We start from the raw sequence: 23611 nt of genomic DNA, 5'->3' as shown, positions 1-23611 counted from the left end.
ATAATGAGTGGAAGCCAACCCTAGGGTGGGGCGTTTTAGGTGCGTAACACCTTCCCAAAACCGTACCTAAACTCCAAACCATACTCTGGTAGTAAGATCAAAGGTCCTTCCCCGAAAGGACACTATATTCATGGTTCCTAGGCCATTGTAAAACTAAGTGGTGACTCCCCGTTGTGTCCACAATGAGCATTCAAAACACTCTCATTAAAGCACCAGAGGCATTACCCCAGCCATTAAGGCCCCCATTGAAGGCCTCCAACAGCTAGAAAGGCAAGAAACTATATAAATCGCCCTAGAACCAAAACCAAGGTACATACAAATATCATAATACACTTAACTCTTATTATTGTCTCTCTTAAGCACCTGACTTTATCGTCGGAGACTCATTGGCTGACACCACGCTGGTAACCTTTTCGAGGGGAACACCATTTTTAATCTTGTGCAAGGATACAGATTCTCTTGGTCATATACCGTTTAGATGAACTCATCTACTGACAAATTTGGCTTCATCAATTTCTTTTTTTCTTTTTTTCTTTTTGGTGAAATCATCAATTTCTATTGTACTTTGTACATTCACTTATATGAGTGATCTAATACATCCCACGTAATATAAAGTTTGTACTTTGTACAACGTAGGTACGTCACCCCTGGTTGCTGATAAGTTTCCAACATGTCTAATCTCCACTCATTAAGAACAAGCACAGAAACCCACAATGTCTTGGTAATAATTTTAGTATAAGAGTCAACCTTCAAGATAATGTGCATGTATCCTTTTATCTCTTGCAAGCATGTTTAATGGATATGGTAGTAGATTTACTTTAAAGTCTCAAACTATTGGGTTGAAAAATTTGCAATCGGGTATCACTAGGCACAGTTGGTAAAAAGAGAGAAGCAAGAAAGGAGAGGGCCCTGTGTTTTGTGCGAATGAATGAATTTGCAAAATCCAAAATAGTAAAAACATCTTTTTTTTCTTCTTTTTTTAAATGAGAAATGAGTAAAAGGGATGATTGGAGTTGGCGTCTTCTACCTGAGCATGATCATAATGACATTCTACTCATTGGGCTTAAGTCTGTGAAAACATGAGATCCGAATTTTGAATAATCCATAGCTGTGCACCCAACTCCTTCGAAGATGCTACATTGAAAACACTAGTAAGCATGTACATCTTTTTGTTTTAAATGTACTTTTCAAATACAGTAATACAAATAAGGGCATCTAAAATAGTGAGAATTAGACCCTGCCCAAAAGAAAAAGAAAAGTTATAGTGTCATGGAAAACGAAATATATGTATAAACAAATAAATAGAAAACGAAATTTAGTACTATTTGGGGAAGTAAAATTAAGTCATAGAAGAGATATAGATATGTGGGAAAGAAACAGCAAGAAAATTATATGTGAATCGTTAATGATGTGTACACACTCATCATCAACGTATCAAGTATTTTTTCTCCTCCACGTTTTTCATGCCAAAGTATTTCTTTTTTCTCTTTTTTCAACAAATGGGCAGCTATACCTTTTCTCATACATTTTCTTGAATTTTTTTTTCGTTCACTTCCAAATCTTTGTCAAGATTTACCCAAAAAAAAATCTTTGTCAAATTTTTCTCCCGTGTCCCACACATCTTTGATCAAATTGTAATAATAAACCCTTCAAAATCAATTAGACCCACATTATCCACACACTCAAAATCAATGGATATATGTTTCTAGAAATTTATTCTAATGTCAAACTAGAAGGTTTTTTGGGTTTTCTTGGGGCTCAATTTATACATTTTCCTCTCACATTTTGAGTAACCATTTGAGAATATATATAAATATATATATATATATATATATATATAAATAGTGAACGTGATCGATATTGCTTCATGTTTAAGATTAAGAATGCCTAAGATATTTCATTATTTTAGCTCAAGTGTGAAACAATTAACAAAAAATTTAGGTCCATTAAAATACAAGCCAAGTTTACCTCCCCACACGCAAAGAAGACTGAAATATACGGCTGCTTGTATTTCTCTTCTTTGTTGCTTTACAGCATCTCTCCAACTGTTAAAAAGGGTCCAAGAAAACAAATCCTATCCAATCCAGCTTTGTCATTCTTAGGAATATCCTTCCCTTAAAAAAATATAATACCATACGTGTCACTTGTGAAACCCATATTCTTGATTGTGCAGTAATGTCCAGCAATCCAGCATTGTTGTTTGATTCCTCTTAATGCTCTCATTCTCAAGTCTGGAAATTTGAATCGTGAATGTCTAGCAATATTGCAGAGTCATCTTACCACCTTACATTCGCTTATTAGCTTGTTGTACAACAAATTTAGTATTCACACAGTGAGTTCCAATTAGCCCAATTGGTAAAATATTTTGTTGTCAAATAAAATATTTGAGATTCAATTCCTACTTACATTAAAAACTAATTTGTATCTTGATTTAATAATAAAGAATTATTATCAGGAATGGATGTCATAGGTTAAAACTCTCTCACCAAAAAAAATGGTATGCATGTAATTAAAAGTAAAACTTTTTACTTTAAGGGTGTATTTGGATACCGCTTATTTTGCTGAAACTGAAAACTTATAACTGAAAGTACTGTAGATAAAGGTAAAAATTAGTTGAAATAGTATAGTAGGCCCATAAATAATATCAAAAAGTGTATGAACAATACCGTGGGACCACTATTTTTTAGCAAAACACAAAAAATTTTCATCCCAACGCAATCTAAGCGCAAGCTAAATATAATTCGATAGTTGAAAAAATTGGGAATTTGAGTTTTAGATGTTTTCATTAAAAAAAAAATTTGTTAACTTTTTTTTTTTTTTTTGACAGAAAAATTGTTAACTAATTGAACTATTAAGGAACTTGACGAAATAATTAGGAAGACTTTTTCCATCCCCACACTCATTCACTAGTAAAGGGAAGAATAATGATTAGTTATCCAAAAATTAAATAAATAAATCAAAAGAGTTGTCAAGGCCGCGTTTGGAGGAATGATCTATAATAACACATCACGCATAGCATTCTCACATCTCGCATAGCATTCACATCAAGTTACTCGATGTTTAAAGCCTTGCTTAATTAGATACACGATTGTGAGGGGTTGTTTGGGCATTTAAGTGGATAAGTGGTCCAATTTTAGTAACGTACCTTGAATGTTTTGAATATTTCAAGTAGTCATCAAGGAAGAACTCTTCAAGTCGAGAGTCTAGACTTTTGACTTTTGAGACTATTTAACAGTGTCTTTGGCGAATATATTTTGGGGAAGTAAATAATTTTTGACAGATACGGTTCTTTTTTACTTGGAAAAAAAAAATCTTTCTTGAAAATTAACAATTTTCGGGAAGCACTCAATTAGGGTGAAAAATTAATACTGTTTTCTCTTTTCTGATGAGGGATATAGCTATTTTTTTAGAAGAAAGCTGTAAATTTCATTAAAGAAAAGTCAAATCAACTTGAATTACCGTATTAAGATGTGGAGGAACATCATTTATTCACACCATAAAATCCGTAATATGATTAACATATCTAGTTGAAAAACATGAATAAAACTAATATTCTGAAAAAATTCTACATAAAACATGGCATCTGAAATCAAATGACCAAAAGATGCTAAAGATAACTCCTCATCATTCAAAGAGTTAAATGTTTATTATCTTATAGCCACCTTCAAGTATAGCTTTCGAAATCTCAATTTCCAAGTAGGGTAGTTCAAGAGCTCTCACAGCTGTATGGATCTAGTTGGTAGTTAATAATGTATTTCCGAATGTCTTAATAGATAGTTGCTTATTAATTAAGTTGAAATATTAATTTTTTTTGTATTGTCAAAATTGAGTGTGACAAAACACACCCCTTTATAGAGTTTTTTTTTTTTTTTTTTTTTGGAAGAACCCTTTAGACAGTAAGTTGGTATCAGAAAATGGTGTTAATAATTTAGACATCACAAGTTGTCCTATAAGCCACGAAAAAAGATGTTGCAATGTTGATATTAATCATGTCAACATGTGCTGATGTGCACTAATAAAGGCGTGACTCACATGGGATGGGTAGTTGTTATTTTGAGACCTAGCTATCACTCCAACATGGCCTGGTTCGTGTTAATTTCTCAAAGACTTTAAAAATAAATAAATAAACAAATTTAGAGACTCATTAATTAAAAGACATGCAATATCACCATATGAGTTTGCCTGCTGTACCTACACGCTGTTCACGCGGCAACACCTCCTCCTACTGAAATTTCAGCAATGAAAAATCAAACTCCCTAATAATATAATATTACACACTCAAAAAAAAAAAAAAAAAAAAAAAGAGAGAGAGAGAGAGAGAGAGTCGACTTAGTCCAGCTAAAGTCAATCACTCGGTCGGTCAGCTCTGCATGCCACGTTAACACGTTCTCTATAAAAGTAGATGAAAATAAATTTTGTAAATAAATTTTGCTATTTATAGAAATTAATCTACTAATTTATTAATTCCCTTAGGTGAAAGAGGTCTTAATTGCGTATATAATTAAATCATTTAAACCATTAAATAAAATAGAAGAGGAAATTTCATTCACCTAAAAAGATATGCTATACAATAATTATATGGAATAAATAAATGAATCAATATTGAATTAATAAATAAATGATGAACATAACTGAGATATTAACAGTGATTCGTTTCACAATCAATGAACAAATTCACTGTACAGAAACAATTCATTAATAAATAAAAAATAAAAATTCCCTAAAACAATCAAAGACCTAAAAAAAAGAAAAATCCAATCCAAGAAATCAATCTTGTGAAGAAACAATCATGTCTTCTTGACTCATCAAGAACAATCGTGGCTTCTTTGTTGGCAAAGGAGATTCAACTTCTTGTTCCACCAAAAGCTGATGAATATTAGTACTGATTTTCTTGTCGGTCCAGAAGTCAGGCAAGGCTGGCAGGTTCAAGTCAAAGTCACGGTGGCTTTGGGTGGATCCACCGCCTTCAGAGAAAGTGACACCGCTGCTTGCGGCGGCGACGGTGTTGTTACTGTTGCTGTTGGCTGAGTTACCGCCTTCATAGTGGCAGCGTTTGTGGCCGCCTAAGGCTTGACCAGTGGGGAAAGTCTTGTGGCAGATAGAACACTCGTGGGTCCGACCAGAAGTGGAAGAAGTCAACGTGTGGTGGTTGTTGTTTTCGTTGGCGGCGGCGGCAGTGGCGGTGGATGATTCGGCGGCGGATTTACGGTGGCTGGCTTTGTGTCCACCGAGAGCTTGGTAAGAAGGGAACGCTTTGTTGCATACACTGCACTTGTATGAAAGTTTCAGAGTCGGCGGCTCACTGGTAGACGTGGTGGCAGCGTCTCCGCCGCCACGAGCTAGCATGATGAGGCAAAGAGCGAGGTACTCTTCTTCTGTAGTTGGGTTTTCAAAACGGGGTCGCTTTGAGCGCTTCTTTTTCGCCCATGGCTCTGGGTATTGTTGATGTTCCATGTCTTCAAAGCTGAAAGGAGTGGGTGTAGTTGGAGAATTCAGAGCTTCCAAGGCCATAGTTCGAGACTAAAAAAGGAGATAGAGATGGGTAATTTCTTAGAAACAAAGAAAGTGTTTTTCTTTTCTCTTTTGTGTGTAGAAACTAGAAAGTAGAAAGAAAGAGTGAGTAGTGTTGTGTGAATTTGCTTTGTGGTGTGTGTGTGTATATATATATATATATATATATATATATATTATATATAGAGAGAGAGAGAGAGAGAGAGAGCGAAAATTAAGGGCTGGGTCGGGTTGGGTTGGTTTAGATGAGTTGGTGGGTCAACAAAAGAGAGGTGAGAGGAGAGTGAGCTTTGGGAGAGAAGAGAAGACTTCTTCCAAGTCAAAACTATGGTACGCCTGCGCTAGTTAACCCCCACACACACACCCTTTTAGATATGTATACTTTTAATTTCTTATTATTAAATTAATAATAAATAGGTATAGTTATAGTAGGCCGACTTTGGGTCTTTAAGTGCGTGTAAACCACGCTTCTTTTTAACACGCTTCTATTCTATTTCTATTTTCTATTGCCTTGGATTGATTCTCAACTAGTTTAGACTTTAGACGCTTCTGCTGCTCATTGTTGTGATAGTTAAATTTTGTCCTAGCTAGCTACTATATCTATGATCTGTCTAGATTGATGAATATGAGATGGGGGGACAATACATTACGTGGAGTTAAGATATTAGATTAAGATAATTTCAAGATTTTTATTTTACCTTAAATACTATCATTTTGTATTTGAATTATTCATAAATTTTTGTAATTGTGACTTTTCCAAATAAGGATTAAATATATGTATAGTATAGTGTGACGTTTACAGGGGTTTTAATATATATAATATAAATTCATGAAATTTTCAAGTGTGTTATTTTATTTTCAAAAAGATATCTTGTTTGCATCTTAGAATGCCTTTGTGTTTGTTGAGGTCTAAAAAGTCACAGTATCCAAGCCCAAAGAAATAAGCGCAAGGGAGCCACGAAAAAAAAAAAAAAAAAAAAAAGAATTAGTAAGCCAAGAGGCTTGAAGCCCAAAAAAAAAGCATCAAGAAGAAAAAAGGGAAGCTCAGAAGCTTATGAAAAAAAAAAAAAAAAAAAAAAAAAAAAAAATAAGCCCATGCTAGAAGATTGAAGAAGAAAGCCGAGCCGAGATCCTTAAAGACCACCAAAAGGCTCGGATCCCCCTAGGCGTGTAAGCACAGTCAACAAAAGATTAAGACAGTTCGAAAGAAAAAGACAAAAAAGAAACATAAGAAACAGAGGAGAAGCAATGTCCTTCTCAAGCGCCAAACGACCCAACAAGAAAAGGGGAAAGAATCAGTGACCTCTCATGGCGCAAGTGGGTAGCGCCTCGGGGAACCAGAATGAAGAGGTATAAAAAAGGGAATAGCAGCGGAAGACTTTCAAACCGGCAGAATGGGATTCCGCCCGTTTGAGAAAAAAGATAAAGAAGAAGAGCTGCCAAAAATTGGATCGAGAAAGGTGTGACCTCAGCATGTTCCGAAATAGGTAGTCATCCATGAACTTTCAAAGAAATAAAACTAAAAGGAAGAAAAGGATGAAGAACAGGGAAACTGAGCCTGCTGAGCGATGGGCACAATACATGCCTTGGTGACCAGAGGGCAAAACAGGGAAATCAATAGTTCCCCTAGGACTCCAGAATATCAATATAAAAAGAGGGGAAGGATAGCCAAGAGGGGCAAAGAATTTGAAAACGGGAGAACCATTGATAAAATTCTGTCAATGAGAGAAAACTCAAAGAAAATTAATAAAATTACTTCCCGGTATCCTAGAAAAAGCCACTATAGCACATACTCGGATTTAAAAAGAATCAAACTTTACAAGTCTTAAAGATGAGAATAACCATTTAAGACTGTAATTTTTGAGCTTGCTTGAACCTTATATCACGTCTTAGTGAGTGAACTGTAATCATAATAAAGAAAATTCAATGAAATACTTTCCACTGATTTAAGGATCCCTAACCGTTACTTTGTACTTTTACTATTTTGTTATCTGCATTTACTTTGTTGTTTTGATTTGTTGTTCAATACAAATATCCTTGTTTGTTAGTTTGTATGTATTGTAGGAAGCATGCCCTGTGCACCACTTGATTCTTAAATAGCCCTTTAGCTGCCGTGAATCAAAACCCGGACCACCAAACTACAACTATTCGGCCCGGTATCCTTGGGCCTGAGTGTTACAGAAAAAGCAGTCTCACAATGTTCTTTTTTTTCCCATTTTTCTTTTTTAAATTGAAAAGCTTATTTGTTTATTTGTTAATACAATTATATTTTAAGATTAGAGTTTTTAAAAGTTGTGAATAAAAAAAAAAAGTTAATATACTAATATAAAAAAAGATTGTGAAAATTTACTATTATACATTCCAACAAAAATTATTAAGAAATTTATCAATGGAGTAAGTGGATGTAGTTATAATTTTTTATGTATTACTTTATTTATTTATTTTTAAAAAAATGTAAAAAGTTACATTTTCAAGATTAAAAAGCAAAAAGTCTAACCAAATGAGCTCCTACAAAATTTGAATTGCTATTAGCTAAAGCCTAATAATAATAAAATAATGAAAATAGCGAGAAACATCCTTGGTATGTTAAAACAAGGATTATGCTAACAAGCGCCCTTAAGGCACTGGTTAAACATCCAGTTAAAAAAGAATTTTGACATCATTTTTATAGAAAATGAAAAAAACTGTCAAAACATTAATTGTTTTTTTTCTTTTCTTTTCCCATTAAAATTTTCTTTAACTAGATTTTTAATCAGTGCCCTAAGGGCACTCGTTAGCATTTCCCTTAAAAACAAATGCCATTACTCGTAATAATATTTTGCGACTAAAATGAAAGGACAAAACTTAGATACAGTACCTTAAGTGCTGTACTTAGATTCCTCTCTTATAACATCTTCAGCAGATTAGGCAAATTTTTGTACTATTTAAAGAATGAACAATGACTTTCACCTTTTAGCTACTCACTTTTTCAATTACACTTTCCAACAAATTCTCTATTTCATTCTCTATCTCATTTAAATATTATTTTTTCATTCATTATTTATTCTTTTTTTAACAACTATACATCTTCCAACTTTTTTTTATTTAATACCTTATTATTATAATAGAAAAAAAATATTTGAAGAATGAACAGTAGTTCATCAAGTTGATGAGCTACTGTTCATGAGCCAAAAAAAAAAAAAAAATTCAGGTATAGAGAATCTGTTGGAGTGTCATTTTGTGGGTTTACTCTCTATATTTTGTGTTTAAAGAGCCTATTGAAGATGCTCTTAAGATTTCAGTCATGTGACTACTTAACTAAAAAATGCACTTTCATATCATTAAAAAAATCCAAGTGGCAAAATTTTAAGAGAAGAATTTAAGGAACAGCACCTAAGTCTTGCCCAAAATGAAACAAAAAATATATTTTTTTTTAATTTAATTGTCACCTTATCTTATGATATTAAAGAAAATATAAGATTCAAATCATCCTTTTATTTTCCAAATAAATATCATATTATTAATAATAAAAATGGATTACCTAACACTTTAATTGCACTTTTATTTTAATATATATTCACAAATGAACTCATATCAATGTCAAATGAACTATCCAACTGAGCAAAGTACTACAACACTAGATTCAGCAAAAAAAAAAGTACTACAACACTAGACTATCGAAGTAGCTTCACCGACCCATATGGTATGTCCCCAAGCGTCAAGCTTCGGGAAGCAACACGTTTCTCTTTCAAAAACTAACGTGTGTCAGTATAAGTGTCTTTTTTCACATGATGGTTTTGGGTTTGGCAATTGGCAATTGGCAATTTGGCATAACTCGCAAGCCACAAGCAATTGAAATTTAATTAATCACATCAAAGCCGTTCGTTGGGAGTCTCTCTAACACTGCCAAGTGTAATCTATTCTGCCACGTACTACTACTTCATATCCAGTCCCAATTCACACTTGAGAATTGTAGTGATACTGTGATACTGCTTACTGGTCCAGTGCTAATGCTATCAAGTAGAGGCGAAGGTGGTCTGTACCATGTCAGGCCGTATCATCAGTATGTACATCAAAACGTTAACTTTTCGTATCGGTTTAAATATTGGTGTGGTCGATTTCATGCGTTTTGGCCAGGTATACCAATCGGTATAGAAATAAGCTCCTTTTTTCTCTCCAATTTTGTAATTTTTAAATTTTTGTAAGGATAAAATGATAATTTATTTGCATTAACTTATTAGTATTATTTATTTTCTTTGTATGCTAAAGTCTAAAGTCTAAAATCATGAATAATTTATTCTGAATTGAGGTAATATTTTATGGCAATGTTATATATAAATATATATATATATATATATATATATTTATAAACTGTACATCAGTATTGATCGGTATCGAAATATATCATTTTACTGGTTAAACTGATATAGCATCTTGTACGAGCTTGACTCCCTTGGTATAAACATAACAATTTTTACAGTTTTTTTTTTTAAATAATAATAATTGAGTTGACAAATTTTTATTGGTTTTCGTTTAGATTTATCATTGACACCACTCTTTTGTTCATCATTTACAGCTTGCGAATTAGACCGGTGTGAATTTTTTTGTCAAATTATTTGTGCATTTAGACTTATTGGCCTACTAAATTTGGTTTGGTTTGGTTTCACCCATATTTTTCTGGACATAAAGCATTTATGAATTAGGCTGCCTTAAATCTTTGTGGTTAGGTAGCTCTTAAGAATTTTGTGTTCTTCTAAAATTTTGAAATAAATAATTTAAGAATGAGTGTTTTTATCAAATATTGGCTGATTTTAGAGGATTCGACTTGGATCCACGGCTTTGTGCATCATATTTTATTGAAATGTGGATGTGTCAAATATTTAATATGTATCCACATCTCAACGGATCCAGTGCACAAAAATACTAGATCCAATTATTGTATGGATTTGGATATTGTTATGTTCATCTTCATCTTCACGCGGATAACTTGTCAATCACTCACCCTACCATACTAGGGTAGGCAATTTAATATGAGGTCCTTTGCTCTTGACTTAGGGGATCTTGACTTGTGTGTGTGTGTGTTGGGGGCCGGGGGGTTGATGTTTTGATACAAGGAGATAGAGAGAAAATAGAGACCACTAAAAAGATAGAATATATACTATTTTTCCTACCTAGTTGGAGGAAACGTGAGATGGAAAAAAAGCTATTAAAGTACTAATTTGGTTTTCTAAGTATTTTATAAAGTTTAATTTGGTCTCTTAAACTATTAATTGTGTCAATTGGATCGTTCAAATTTTAAAACAAAAATAAATTTGATAAACCCTCATTCTATTGAAACTTTAACGAAATTATATGATATTATGAAAAATGTATATAAATTATTAATTTTGTTAAAAATTTAAACATTTATGAGACGTAAGAACTAATTAAGATTTGATTCTGAAAGTTGATGAACTAAATTAATACGATAAGAACCGAGGGAACAAATTAAAATTTTTCTAATAAGTGAAGGATTAAATTAGTAATTTAGACACAAAAGAGAGGGTATTAAGGTAATAATATTTCCGCCGGGGGGGGGGGGGGGGGGGTTGGGTTGGATATTTTTATGGTATTTTTTTATGGCAGTTTCTGCCAATTTTGGAGTTTAACGAGGGAGATAAATAGCTTAATTTGATTAAAATTATTAAATTAAAATTTTACTTTACTTTTATGGTTTTTTTTTTTCTTTATCCCTTGGTAAAATAGTGGAGTGGGGATAGAATTTGAACCAAGTATCCATAACTTGTTGTTAGGGATATAATTGTGAAAATGCTTATCAACTATCAATTTGTTATTAATGTTAAGAAACAAAAGAATTTTAAACTTTTGTTTTTTCCTTCTCCCTTTCTTTCATTTATCCGAACATACCATTAGATATAAAAAATAATAAAAAACTTCCCCCCAACCCCTTTATATATTCCCTACTTATCTCAAACATAGTTTTTTTTTTTTTTTTTTTTTTTTTTTTTTAAATGTGTATATTTAATAATTGAAAGAATTGAGTTGAAAAGAATTCCGGGTCATGTTTGAATGCTCAGTCATGACAAATCAAAATGGTTCTTCGAGATAAAGCACCGTATTCCAATTCCTATCATCTTTCTGGCTCAACCACTCAAGCTCAAGCATAATGTATGAGGTAAAAAGATTGGATTTGAGAAAGAAACCAAAAACCAAAAGTTCCATTGATTCATACGTCTTTCCAATTCTGTGTACCAATGGAAATCGAACATGTTACTGAACTTGTGGAATGAGCCAATTGGATCACTACAGGGAAATGAATACGTAGCTTTGTGGCCAAAGTTAACACTTTAGTTTAGTGTGCCGTCAAAGTTTGGCACACTTTGTTGCAATTAACAAACACACTAGCTTACAATAAGTTTTGTTTGAGTTTTTGATCCGATCTTGTCCTTATTATTTGTAACATTTTAGTGAAAGAAGGTACAAGTAAGCTAGGCTGCTGAGAATGAGATCATGTCTCACATAATCGTTTTTATTTTTAAATTGAAAATGAAATCCAATTTGTGAAATAATAATCTAGCATATTGACTTTGGGTTTAGTAGTTAAAGTTTCATTCTCTTCTCTTCTCTCTCTCTCTCTCTCTCTCTCTCTCTCTCTCTATATATATATATATATATATTTTCTATTATTGGAAATCAAGTGGAAATTTCCCAAGAAACTGAGGATGAAATTTCGATTCTTTTCTTAGTCTGCTAAGTAACTTGCTCTTCTAACATTTGAGTGAGGCTGAGTCATTCCCTACGTAATTAATTCCATCTAATAGTATGAAATATTAGATTGTTTCGGATTTTGGTTTGAATAGTCAAATTCTCTCCCGGTTTTCCATTTGTTGGGCAATCAAATTGAACCTTCAAGAGATCTAGGAAGAAATTTAATAAACCTTTTTTGTCAGTCTCTAGAATCTAACCTTCCCAAGCAATATGTATCAACATTCTTAAGAATTTAGATCACTAATATTATTATAAATTTTACTTTTTAAAAATTAATGTGGCAAGAATATGATAATTATTGGGTCACTTATACATCATAACAAATGAGTGTTTGAGTTACTTTTTTGTGATTGGTTGCAAATCCCACTTGTTTGGGAGGGAAGTCAGAGAACAGTTTGGTAGAGACTCCAATCGGATAGAGTTTTTTTTTTTTTTTTTTTTTTTTTTAAGAAAGATTATTGTTAAGTAGTTAATATCTTCTATCTATATATATATATATACTAGTTATAGGCTCGTGCGTTGCACGGTTTTATAAAAAAAATTATAAAATAAATGTATAAATAATTATATATTTTAATAGATTCAATAAAGGTAAAAGAAAAAATTATCAAGTGTAAATAATTATCTCACTAAAATAAGGGGTAAGATTTCTTCCTAAAACTAAATTAAATTGATAATTCCAAATTGAATTTTAAATTGATAATTATTTTTTAAAAAAGTACTAACAATTGATAAATCTAAAATTAATATAATCTTGATTATATTATAAATTAAAATTAAAGTTGATAATTCAAGAATACACGTGTAGAACATCTTGATAATTTGATGTAAAATAAAAATCAAATAAGAAAATTGTTAAATTTAATCTATTAATTCTAACCTTATTTAATCATTAATTCTAAGACCCTAACCCTAAGCATATAAATTAGATCAAAGCTAAGAAAATTAGTTTAAACAAAATGCAACCAATACACAAAACCTAATCAATTTAATAAAAACAAAATACAAAAACAAAGAAGAAGCCTTTAGAAACTTGACAATGTTTTCGAATATTTTGAATTCATTAATTAAAATCACATGAAGACAAAAAACCAATAATAACACTAAAGAAAATGAACAAAATGAAGATAATAATAATAATAATAATAGAAGAAAGAATGCATACCTGCATTGTCATGGGATTTAAGCATTCACATGTTGAAATAAGTTTCACTTCAAAAAGGATATATAGGGTTATATATATTGGTAGAGTTTCATTTGAAATATAATTCATTTAAATATTATTGAAATTAAAGATATCTAATCAATGTGTTTGTTTTTATTTCATAAAAATTGGAATTAAAAAAAAAAAAAAAAAAAAAAAAAAAAAAAAGGAGTTGATTCAACATAACATAACATATAAAAATTTAAAAAAAAGGGAGAGAAAGAAAATGTGGTCAATAACTATAAGGAATTTTGAGATATATATTTTAAATGTCATCAATGTAGAAATTATCAAATTATTGGAGATATATATTGTTTCTTGAGATAGATTTATATTAATCACCTCTTGAAGAATTTGGATTGTGCTTATCCCTTAATAGTCAAGTTTTGTAGCTTGATATTCTGATAAAACAATATTAATTTAATAATATTAAAATTCTGAAAATTTAGATGATATATATTATCTAAATTAAATTTTTGTATGTTAAATATTATCCCCCTAATTTAAGAAATATATCCTTACAAATAAAAAAAAAATGTTAATTAGATGATAAATATTATCTAAATTAAATTTTTGTATGTTAAATTTTATCCCTTAATTTAAGAAATATATCCTAACAAATAAAAAAATAATGTGAATCTAACTTTATTTAATGATAAGAATGAATTAGAGTCCTGGTAGTATACTATTCCTTTTTAGTTCTTTAAAAATCTAAAAATTTAATAAAATTTTTACAATTTGGTGAAGTCATGTGGTGCAACCACGACGTCTAAGCCCAACTTTTATTATTATTATTATTATTATTATTATTATTATTATTATATATATAAAAGGAGAGTTTGAGTTTGTTTTGCATTTAGATGGCAGTTTTGTGAGTCTTCTGGTTTTGTTGTTCGGTTAATACTATTGAAAAAGTTTGCAGTGCAATGGCCTGTAAATTACTTTTTTACCTCTAAAAGCAATTATAGGTTAAAGAAAGTTAAGGTGTTTTTTTTTCTTTTTTTTGGGTCGTTTTGTTTGGTACTTCCTTTGAAATTACTCTATTATGGTATTACCCCTAGAGATATGGATGGGCTAAAAAATTGTGAGGATCTTATAGTCTTTTTGTTCTCAAGTGTATTATGTAAGCCTCTTTGATTTTATAGTCTAATATTCATTTTCATTTCTCAATATCCTCAAATAATAATGCCTATATAAGCCTCTTCAATTGTAATATTGCTTATCTAAGCCTCTTCTATTTTCCAGATCTTCTATATCTTTTCTAATCTATTTTCACTTATAACAAGTGAGAGAGGGTTCAAATCCAAGTTTTCCATGTAAAGAGAACAAATCAATTGTATTGAACTACATGGCTCTCTCTATTTTTCTTTTGGATAGGGGAGTTACATGTTTCTTGACCTTTCTTTATTATCAAAATATCCCTCGCACAAGGTGCGTGTTCAAAACTAGTAATATATATGAGGACACCACTTAATCCAAAAATTTAACTCATTAATTTAGGCCAAACTATGTTGTATTAATCACTCAATCTTATTATTATTATCTAATCTTCACTTAGACGTGTATATCACGTCTATCTAAATAAATACATTTAAATAGGTTACAATAAAATCTTAGAACTAAAGTCTTTGGGGTTGTCAAGGGTCTTGTAGTTGAATTAGTATTTCTCCATACATAAAGTACTTGAGAGTCTAAGGAGAAAAATGTTTGAACTACAAAGTTAGTAGCATATTATAATTATCTCTTAAAAAAAAAAAAAAAAAAAAGTCTTTAATGGACTGTCCCACATGTGTGCCTATTTGGCTTTGCCCAAATGAAATTTCGTTTGGTAGGTTTTTGAACTCGAGCTCATCTCATTGGAGGAGTTGGATATGCCAATAAACTTAAAGGTTGTTGGCAACTTAGCTTAATTATCCTAATGATAAAAAATAAAAAAAAATCTAGTCTAATTAGCGTAGTATATATGATCAACTTCGAGCCTAAAACTCAAGTAACGAAGTTGTTTTCTTCAATGGATTTATAAGTATGTGCTTCTTTTGTTGTATGGGGAAGAAAAGAAAAAACTGAAGGTATTTCTCTACTTTGTCCCTTCAAAATTATTGGTATTTGACTACATTTTCTGGTAAAGTATCAAAAGAATATGGAATGGACCTCCATAGAGATTAATGCATTTCCTTAGAATGTGATGAGTATGTTCATAAGAACCAAATATAAACCGTGTGCAAATCCAAGTAGCTAAAAACTCAGACAAACGGATAAATTTTTAATTAAACAATTTACCACCAAGTGCTAAAATGATGACAGTTTGATTGTTCACCAACACTAGACCAAGTCACCAACCCATCTTAATTAGTTGAAGACTATTCAAACTTAACTTCTTAAATTTCGAGTCAACTCTCTATTTTTTAATTTATAATATCTGACATTTACATAACTTCAATGCAAAATAAAGTTTTACTTACTTTTTTTTTTTTAGAGGAAAAAGTTTTACTTTACTTTGACTTTTCTTTTTCTTTTTTCTTTTTCTGGGTTGGCCATGGTACAGTTATTGACTAGACTTACTCTATTGACTATTGACCCATATCATCAATACTCTCCATTTTTCGTCATGCACACGGCAGCAATGGTCTCCATATGGCTGCGGTTTGGGCTAGCCAGAGTTAACATTAAGACCAACCCATGACCTTAATGGCTAAATGCTTCATTGGCAACCATGGGCCTACCTAAACTTGAGATGCCCAAGGTGATCATTTGCAAATTTTATTCAGGGGTTCAGCTCAGCAAATAATGGGTTGTGTAACGTTTGGGCTGGTAATAAACTAAAGGCTTCATTTTTTTTTCTAGAAAAAAACCATGAGATTAACTTAGAAGTTAGAATACGTTTTTAGGAGGTCTTAAACTAAAATTGCATGGATTTTTCACTTCAAAATCCTTTTCATCCATAACAACCATGGGACTTTTTCATAAAAATGATTTTTAGAATAATTTCTCTTTAAACCATAAAATAAAAGCTAACTTTGCACTTGAAATTTCATTTTTCTATAAGACAAAATTTGGCTTCAAACATGTTTAGAGTTTTTGGCTCTAACCACCAATAGAAAAATTACATTAATTTTTATCATTTACAATGCTCATGACTCACTTAACTCAATCAACCGAGTCATTGCACATGATGAGGCACATGTCATCTTTCTATTTGTAGTTGGAGCCTAAGGCTCCAAACATGACTTTCTTTTTTTCTTTTTTCATAAAAAATAATTTTCCAAGATTTCAACAAAAGCTCATTTTTTCTTGAAAATCTCATTTTCATAAAAAACACTCATTGGATTTTCAAATAAATATCTTCCAAAATATCCGAGGGAATATTCATTTTTATTAAAATAAATAAATAAATAACATTCCTTTTTACTCAAATCCAAAAAAAATTTCCAAATTCCATGTCCATGATCTAAATCAATTGGGTCCATGGACACAAAATAAACATGCCAACGAATTCCCCTACGCCTAAACTAACCATTCACTTTCTTGTCTTTTTTGCATGGAAATTACTTGACAAATATTAATAAATTCCTTTCTAGCGGGTGGGGTAATAAGCTCTTGGTGCTTGATTCCTTCGTGCATGCAAAAGGATTTTATGGCCATATATATTAGTAAATGTACTTAAAAATAGGGGTGTCCAAGTGCAACCGATACCCGACCCACCCGACCAACCTGTCCAATCCGGCTTGAGAATCGGCCTACCCGATGTCAGTGACAGTCGACGGCGGGTCTTTGCCTCCAGAATCCGAAAACCGTAGGTCGGTTTGCGGGTTTTCTCCCCAAAACCCAAAGAAACCCAATTGAATCGATCAAAAGAGCAATTTCCGGCGAAATTTTTTAGATCCGGCGAGATCTTAGCTAGATCCATGGAATCTCCACCAGATTTGGCGAGATCTCGCCAAATCTAGTGAGATTTCGCCAAATCCAGCAATAATCAAGTGAAAATATCACCGAATTTTTGCTGATTTTGTCGTTAACTCGCCGAATTTTGGCCGATCTTGAGATCTCCAACTCCGATCAAACCAACCGCCATCCGTTGAAGGTCGAATCCGCCTGATCCGATCAGCCACTTCAATCTGTGTTGAGTTGAAATTCTGGCCATCCGATCTGGTTAGGTCAGTTCTAGGTTGGGCAAAAACCTGACCCAGACCAACCCGTAAATAGGCCTACTTAAAAAGTGTAAATGCCCATGCTAGTAGCTGAATTCCATATATAATACATGTACTTAAAAATATTCCTACACGCTAGGCATATGTACTTGCTATATATATGTTTTGGTAGTACATGTCTCACATGCTACATATACTTTTGCATGCATATGTATATATCCTTCTAGTGCACTCGCATGCCAAGTATATGTACACATTTTGACTTCACATGATAATAATGATATGAATATATACCTATTTGTATATATCTCACCCGCTATACATAGTTAACATACATCCATGTCACATGTTTTTTCAAAAGCCAAATTACCAAATTAATGAGTTACCTTTTAAATAATAGAAATCAAGGATGTAATGAAAAAGAATGTACCATCTTAGGATAGACATTGTAAGGGTGTTTAACACATTCTTCACATGTAATAGAATTCTTAAGTCTGTCTGTGGTTCAAGACAATTGATTTACCCTTTTAGCTTAGGAACCTTAACGTAACCTTTAATTAGTTAGGAATAAAATGAATTAAACATGGGTGACCAATCTGACAGGAATGACAGTTTGGGCCATTGTTGCTCAGGTGTTAGTTTCTATGACAACTCTTTGTTAGTTACAAATGACAGTTGTGTGTGTAAGGTTGAATTTTATCAACCATCTTGTTAGCTTTATTCCGTACCAAATTTGCTTGTATTTTAGCAATTAGTAACCCTGTATTTAGGTGGGAATCATGTAAGGGTAGTGTGTGAGAGAGTGTGAAGAAATGCTCAAGATTGTGCAAAGAAGCAAGGACTCGCGACTGGATCTCACGGGTGGCTCGCGGCTTGCTAGCTGCTAGAAATTGCACACGTGCCAAGCATGTCAGAAGCTAAAGAGTCACGCCAGCTGTTGCACTATAGGATAAAAGTCCCAGGCTGGCCAGGCTGTTAGCTCGCGACTTGAACTCGTGACTCAACCCAGTCATGAGGTCAAGTCGCCAAAACACCCTGTTTGGGAAAAACTGACTTTTCACATTTCTTCTCACCCTACTATATATAAACCCTTATACCCACGATATTTTGAGAGCTTCCAGAGAGAATTTTGAGAGAGAAACCCTAGAGAAAAACAAGATTGATTCATCCACAATCTTCACATAAAGACTCTTCAAATTCCTCTACTCTCTTCCTCTCTATTGTCAAATCCTTGAGGAGTACATTACCAAAACCTTTTCTCATCATACCCATATCTGTGAGGAGGCCATTTGGTGTTTGGGAAGCAGTTAAGAAGGGCCAATTTCATATTGGTAGATGCTATGGTCAAGTAGCAGAATCCGACAAGCTAAAGAAGAAATAGGTTCGACGTAACCTCGTTGGAGTAGGAGCTTGGAGGGCTTAAGTACATTGGGTATATTAGGCTTGGAGGGTCTTCTGCTGTTCATGTATCCCAACTACATTCTTTAGTGGATTGTTTACCGCTTGGAGGGTGGCAGAGAGGTTTTATGCCGAGGGCTTCGGTTTCCTCTTCGATAACACATCAAGTGTTGTCCTTGTGTTTGCATCTCTCTTCCCTTAATCTTTTCCATTTAATTTCTGCTCTGAATGTGATTTTATTTGGTTTAGATTGTTTATCAATTCTGTATTAAGCTTATGTTCATTTTTCGTACATTAATTGTTTGATATTAAGCTTGAATTGGCAATTTGTAAATTGGGGGTCTAAATGTTCAAGGTGTTTTATATACTAATTGAACTTTCAGTGTGTTAGTTACAAGATTAGTTAGTTAGTGGCTGTGACAGTTTGTATAACTGAATAATAGAAGAGTTATCTGCAATTGTAGTCATATATAAGGGGACAGATCTTAATTGAGGGGATGATCAGAAATAATATGCTACTTTCTTCTTATTACTTCTCTCTTACTTCCTTTTCCCTTATTCAACTCTAGAAGGCCTAGTTCCCTTGAAAAACTACCTATATTGCTCTCAATTCTTGATAGAATTACTTGATTCTGTCATAATGATAGAAACTCGATCCTTAGCTTCTCTCAATGAGAAAGTTAGTACCATTTCAAGAACTACATATCAACATGAACAAGAAATACGTGAGATTCATCAAAAGTTTGATGCTGTGACCAATGTGTTACAAACTCTATCCGAAACTGTGCAAAGTCCCACTAGAGCTGGAAATAAATGGCAACAGAGGCCTTCTTTACCAGTGAGACCCTCCTCTCCAATTGTAATTAGTCAACAGGAATCAACTCTAACAAGAAGGCTCACATTGACTTTTTGACATTGCAATAGCACCTTATTACAGCAACTTAGCTGTTATTGCAACAAATTTCTTATTGTAATAAGCATTTTTTTCTTTTAGTGCCTATACTACTAGTTTTGAATGAAGAAAACCTATTTCCAAATTAATTTTAAGTCATGTTAAACATGCAGATACATTGAATTTTATGGGTTAGTATATGTACGTAATGCATTAGATCTTTCTAGCAATCGGTTGTATGGTCAACCTGTTTTGGTTGGATGCTCTAACTAAAAGTTACCTAGATCCCGGGACAATGATCCTACTATTTTGGTCAAATACTTGGAGGCTGAAAGTTACCTAGATCACAAGCCAATGTTTGAGGTGTTGGATGATCCTAGAAATCCAATTCTTGAGCCCACTTAGTGTGTGATGTTGGCGGATTTGTTTGACCTAAAGGATTTGGTACGTGATTTGCTTCATACTCACACTTGTTTGTCTCAATGATTTGTGAGATCATGAAACAATAAGTGATACATAAATCAAGAATGCATGTCAAAGTGAGAGGTATTTATATAAATCAGTATGTATATATAGTTCTTTGTTGATGGGGATAATTTTCAACCAACTCTCAAAAGGAGTGACTAAAATGGAAGACCCACCTTGAGAGGGTAGATCAACCCATGGGCCGACGGATTAGGTAATCCTCGATCCTGACAACCCATCTCCTAGGGTTTCCATGGGGCTTGCGTAGGGCTCACTCACACATCTAATACATCATCACAACCAATGGCCCAATCACACAATCAAATCTCTTATATATGGAAAGGTAATCCCGAGTATCTCGGGGCCCTTCTCTTTACAAGGAAATTCTTCCATGCCAAGGGATTCGGGTTAGCTCTATACCACTATATAAACCACAAACCTTACCTTTCTTGAGGTACACAAATTCTCGCTAGCTCTTACACTCTTGATTTCTTGGAGATTCTTCTATCACTAACTTAACCTTCAGAGGGTCTTTAGCTAGTATTCCACCGGTCCCCTTTGATTGGTTCTTCTCTTTTGTTCTTCAGATACATCCATAGGCATGTTTGTGGACAATCAACTCACTGACGATTTTTGTGCATCATTAGTTGGCGCCATCTGTGGGGATGAGTGATAAACCATATCACCATTTCAAAGACAAAAAGCTGTATGGTCTGACACGATCAATGGCCACCGCCAACCAAGAGACCAAAAACCCGCCCAACGCATTGGAGAGATAGGTGCAGACCCTTGCCGCAACGGTTAAACGGCTCACTTAGTAGAACCACTAGTTGGAACGACAATTGGAGCAACAGAATGATCGGGAGCCGAACAATTAGAATGATGGACAGGAAAGGAACGAACATGAAAATGATCGTCCCCCAATGAATGATTACCAAGAGAGGAATGACCAAGAGGAAAGCAATGCTTTTAGTAGACGGGACCAGCAGGATACCAGTCATCCTTTTGAGCTAGAAGTCAACATGTTGCGCATGACATAAGTGATGCAAATGATGAAAGAGAAGATAGATATGATGATAAATGCCCTGAAGGGTCACGTGTCTACTAGCTTGGACGAACTAGTCCATCATACCAATTCTCCCTTCACTGCACTGGTCACATCCTTCCCTCTACCAGCCAAGTTCAGGATGCCATAAGTAGAGGCATACGATGGGTCGAAAGACCCCCTCGACCACCTAGAGTCGTTCAAAACCCTCATGCACTTGCAAGGGGTCCCAGACGAGATCATGTGCGAAACCTTCCCCACCACACTCAAAAGGCTAGCCCAAGTCTAGTTCAGCAAGATAGCCCGAAATTCTGTCTCAACTTTCAAAGAATTAAGTGGGCTCTTTTTCATGCATTTCATTGTGGGCCAACGACACAAGAGGTCCACGGGAAGCATCTTTAATGTCAAACAGTGGGACGACGAAAGCCTTAGGTCATATGTCACTCGGTTCAATAAGGAGGCACTACTGATCGACGAAGCCAATGATAAGGTCTTAGTCACAGCCTTTACTAATGGACTCTGATTCGGAAATTTTTTGTTCTCTATTTACAAGAATGATTTAAAGACCATGCCTAACATGTTGTACCGAGCCACAAAGTACATGAACCGCTAGAGAGGACGGATCGAAGAAACGAGAAAAGCAAGACGACCCCCATCCGGACAGGGGAAGGAAGGTAGCCCGAACAGGTGACAGAAGGGACGAACAAAGGTCAAGGCCCCCGCCATGTCGAATGACCAATTTCACTCCACTTAACGTCCCGCTCAATCAAGTCCTGATGCAGATTAGGGACGACCCCGCCTTGGCGTGGCCCGATAAGCTAAAGGGCGACCCAAAAAAAAGTCCAAGGAATAAATACTGTCGCTTCCACCGCGATTATGGGCATAACACCTTCGATTGCTCTGACCTAAAAGCAATAGATAGAAGACCTCACAAGGAAAATTACAACGGTTTGTAGGGCAATAAAGAGTAGGAGAAAACCTACCAAGGGGCCAAGAGTTGAACCGATGAGTCGAGGAACGACCTAAGGCCCCACTTGGAGAGATAAGAGTGATCGTCGGGGGAGCACAATGATCAAATCCTCAAGAAAGGCAAGGAAGACCTACCTACAGATGGAGCAAAATGTCCAGCTCACCAGTTGTTCACCCAAGCTTACTTGGATGGATGACCCTGTGATCAGTTTCACTAAGGAGGATGTCCGACAAGTCCACCACCCCCACGAAGATGCCTTGGTGATCAATCTGGCTATTGCAGACTTCAATACCCGACGAGTCCTGGTGGACAACGGAAGCTCAGCCAACATCCTCTACTATCCAGCCTTCCAACAGATGAGGATCAATAGGGAACAACTCATGCCATCAGACATCCCTCTAGTAGGTTTCGGTGGAATAAAGTTCATGCCCGTCGGATCCATCGCTTTGTCGGTCACCATCGGCACCTATCCTCAACAAATCACCAAGGATGCCACCTTCTTGGTAGTGGATTGCTCGTCAGCCTATAACGCCATCATCGGGTGACCAACGCTCAACACGTGAAGGGCAGTCACATCCATATATCATCTACTGCTGAAGTTCCCAACGGATTGTGGGATAGGAAAAGCCCGTGGGGATCAGATGGCAGCTCGGGAACGCTATGTAGCCATGTTGGAGATGGACGAACAAATGACCACTATGAACATTGAGGAGCGACGAGTGAATGTAGAACCAATGAAGGGATTAGAAACCATCTCCTTGGACAACGAACACGCAGAGTGGATCACTCGCATCGTCACGCAAGCCAACCCTTTAGTTCGAAAGGGGCTAATCCTTTTCCTAAAGGACAACTTGGAGATCTTTGCTTAGAGCCATAAGGACATGCCCAAGATCAATCAAATATGATGGTCCATCAGCTCAACATCTCCCCATCCTTTCCACTCGTTCGACAAAGAAATAGGGTCTTTGCACAAGAAAGGGACAAGGCCATAGCTAAAGAAGTTCATAAGTTGTTAGGTGTAGGCTTCATTAAAGAAGTCTACTACCCCGAATGGTTAGCCAATGTAGTAACAGTTAAAAAGGCATATGGGAAGTGAAGGATGTGTGTGAACTTCATCGACCTAAACAAAACCTATCCAAAGGATAGCTACCCCCTCCCATAGATCGACCTCTTTGTAGACTCGACGGCTGGACACCAATTGTTGAGCTTTATGGATGCTTTCTCCGATTAC

General features: G+C 34.4%; 1 protein-coding gene across 1 annotated transcript; it reads right to left on the bottom strand.

The window, feature by feature from the left end:
* Positions 1 to 4586: 4586 nt before the first annotated feature.
* LOC115968648 (zinc finger protein ZAT10-like) lies at positions 4587 to 5640 on the bottom strand. Its single transcript, XM_031088091.1, has one exon. It carries the CDS (start codon positions 5509 to 5511, stop codon positions 4768 to 4770), a length of 744 nt encoding a protein of 247 aa, XP_030943951.1. The 5' UTR covers positions 5512 to 5640; the 3' UTR covers positions 4587 to 4767.
* Between the last annotated feature and the right edge of the window lie 17971 nt (positions 5641 to 23611).

Source organism: Quercus lobata, chromosome 11 (genome assembly GCF_001633185.2).
Source record: "Quercus lobata isolate SW786 chromosome 11, ValleyOak3.0 Primary Assembly, whole genome shotgun sequence".
NCBI classification, from domain to species: Eukaryota; Viridiplantae; Streptophyta; class Magnoliopsida; order Fagales; family Fagaceae; genus Quercus; species Quercus lobata.
The sequence above is the reverse complement of the archived record's forward strand: the minus strand, read 5'-3'. Positions and strand labels throughout refer to the sequence as shown.

Coding starts and splice junctions, on each gene's coding strand:
- LOC115968648 (XM_031088091.1), bottom strand. CDS start 5,511: ATGGCCTTGGAAGCTCTGAATTCTCCAACTACACCCACTCCTTTCAGC.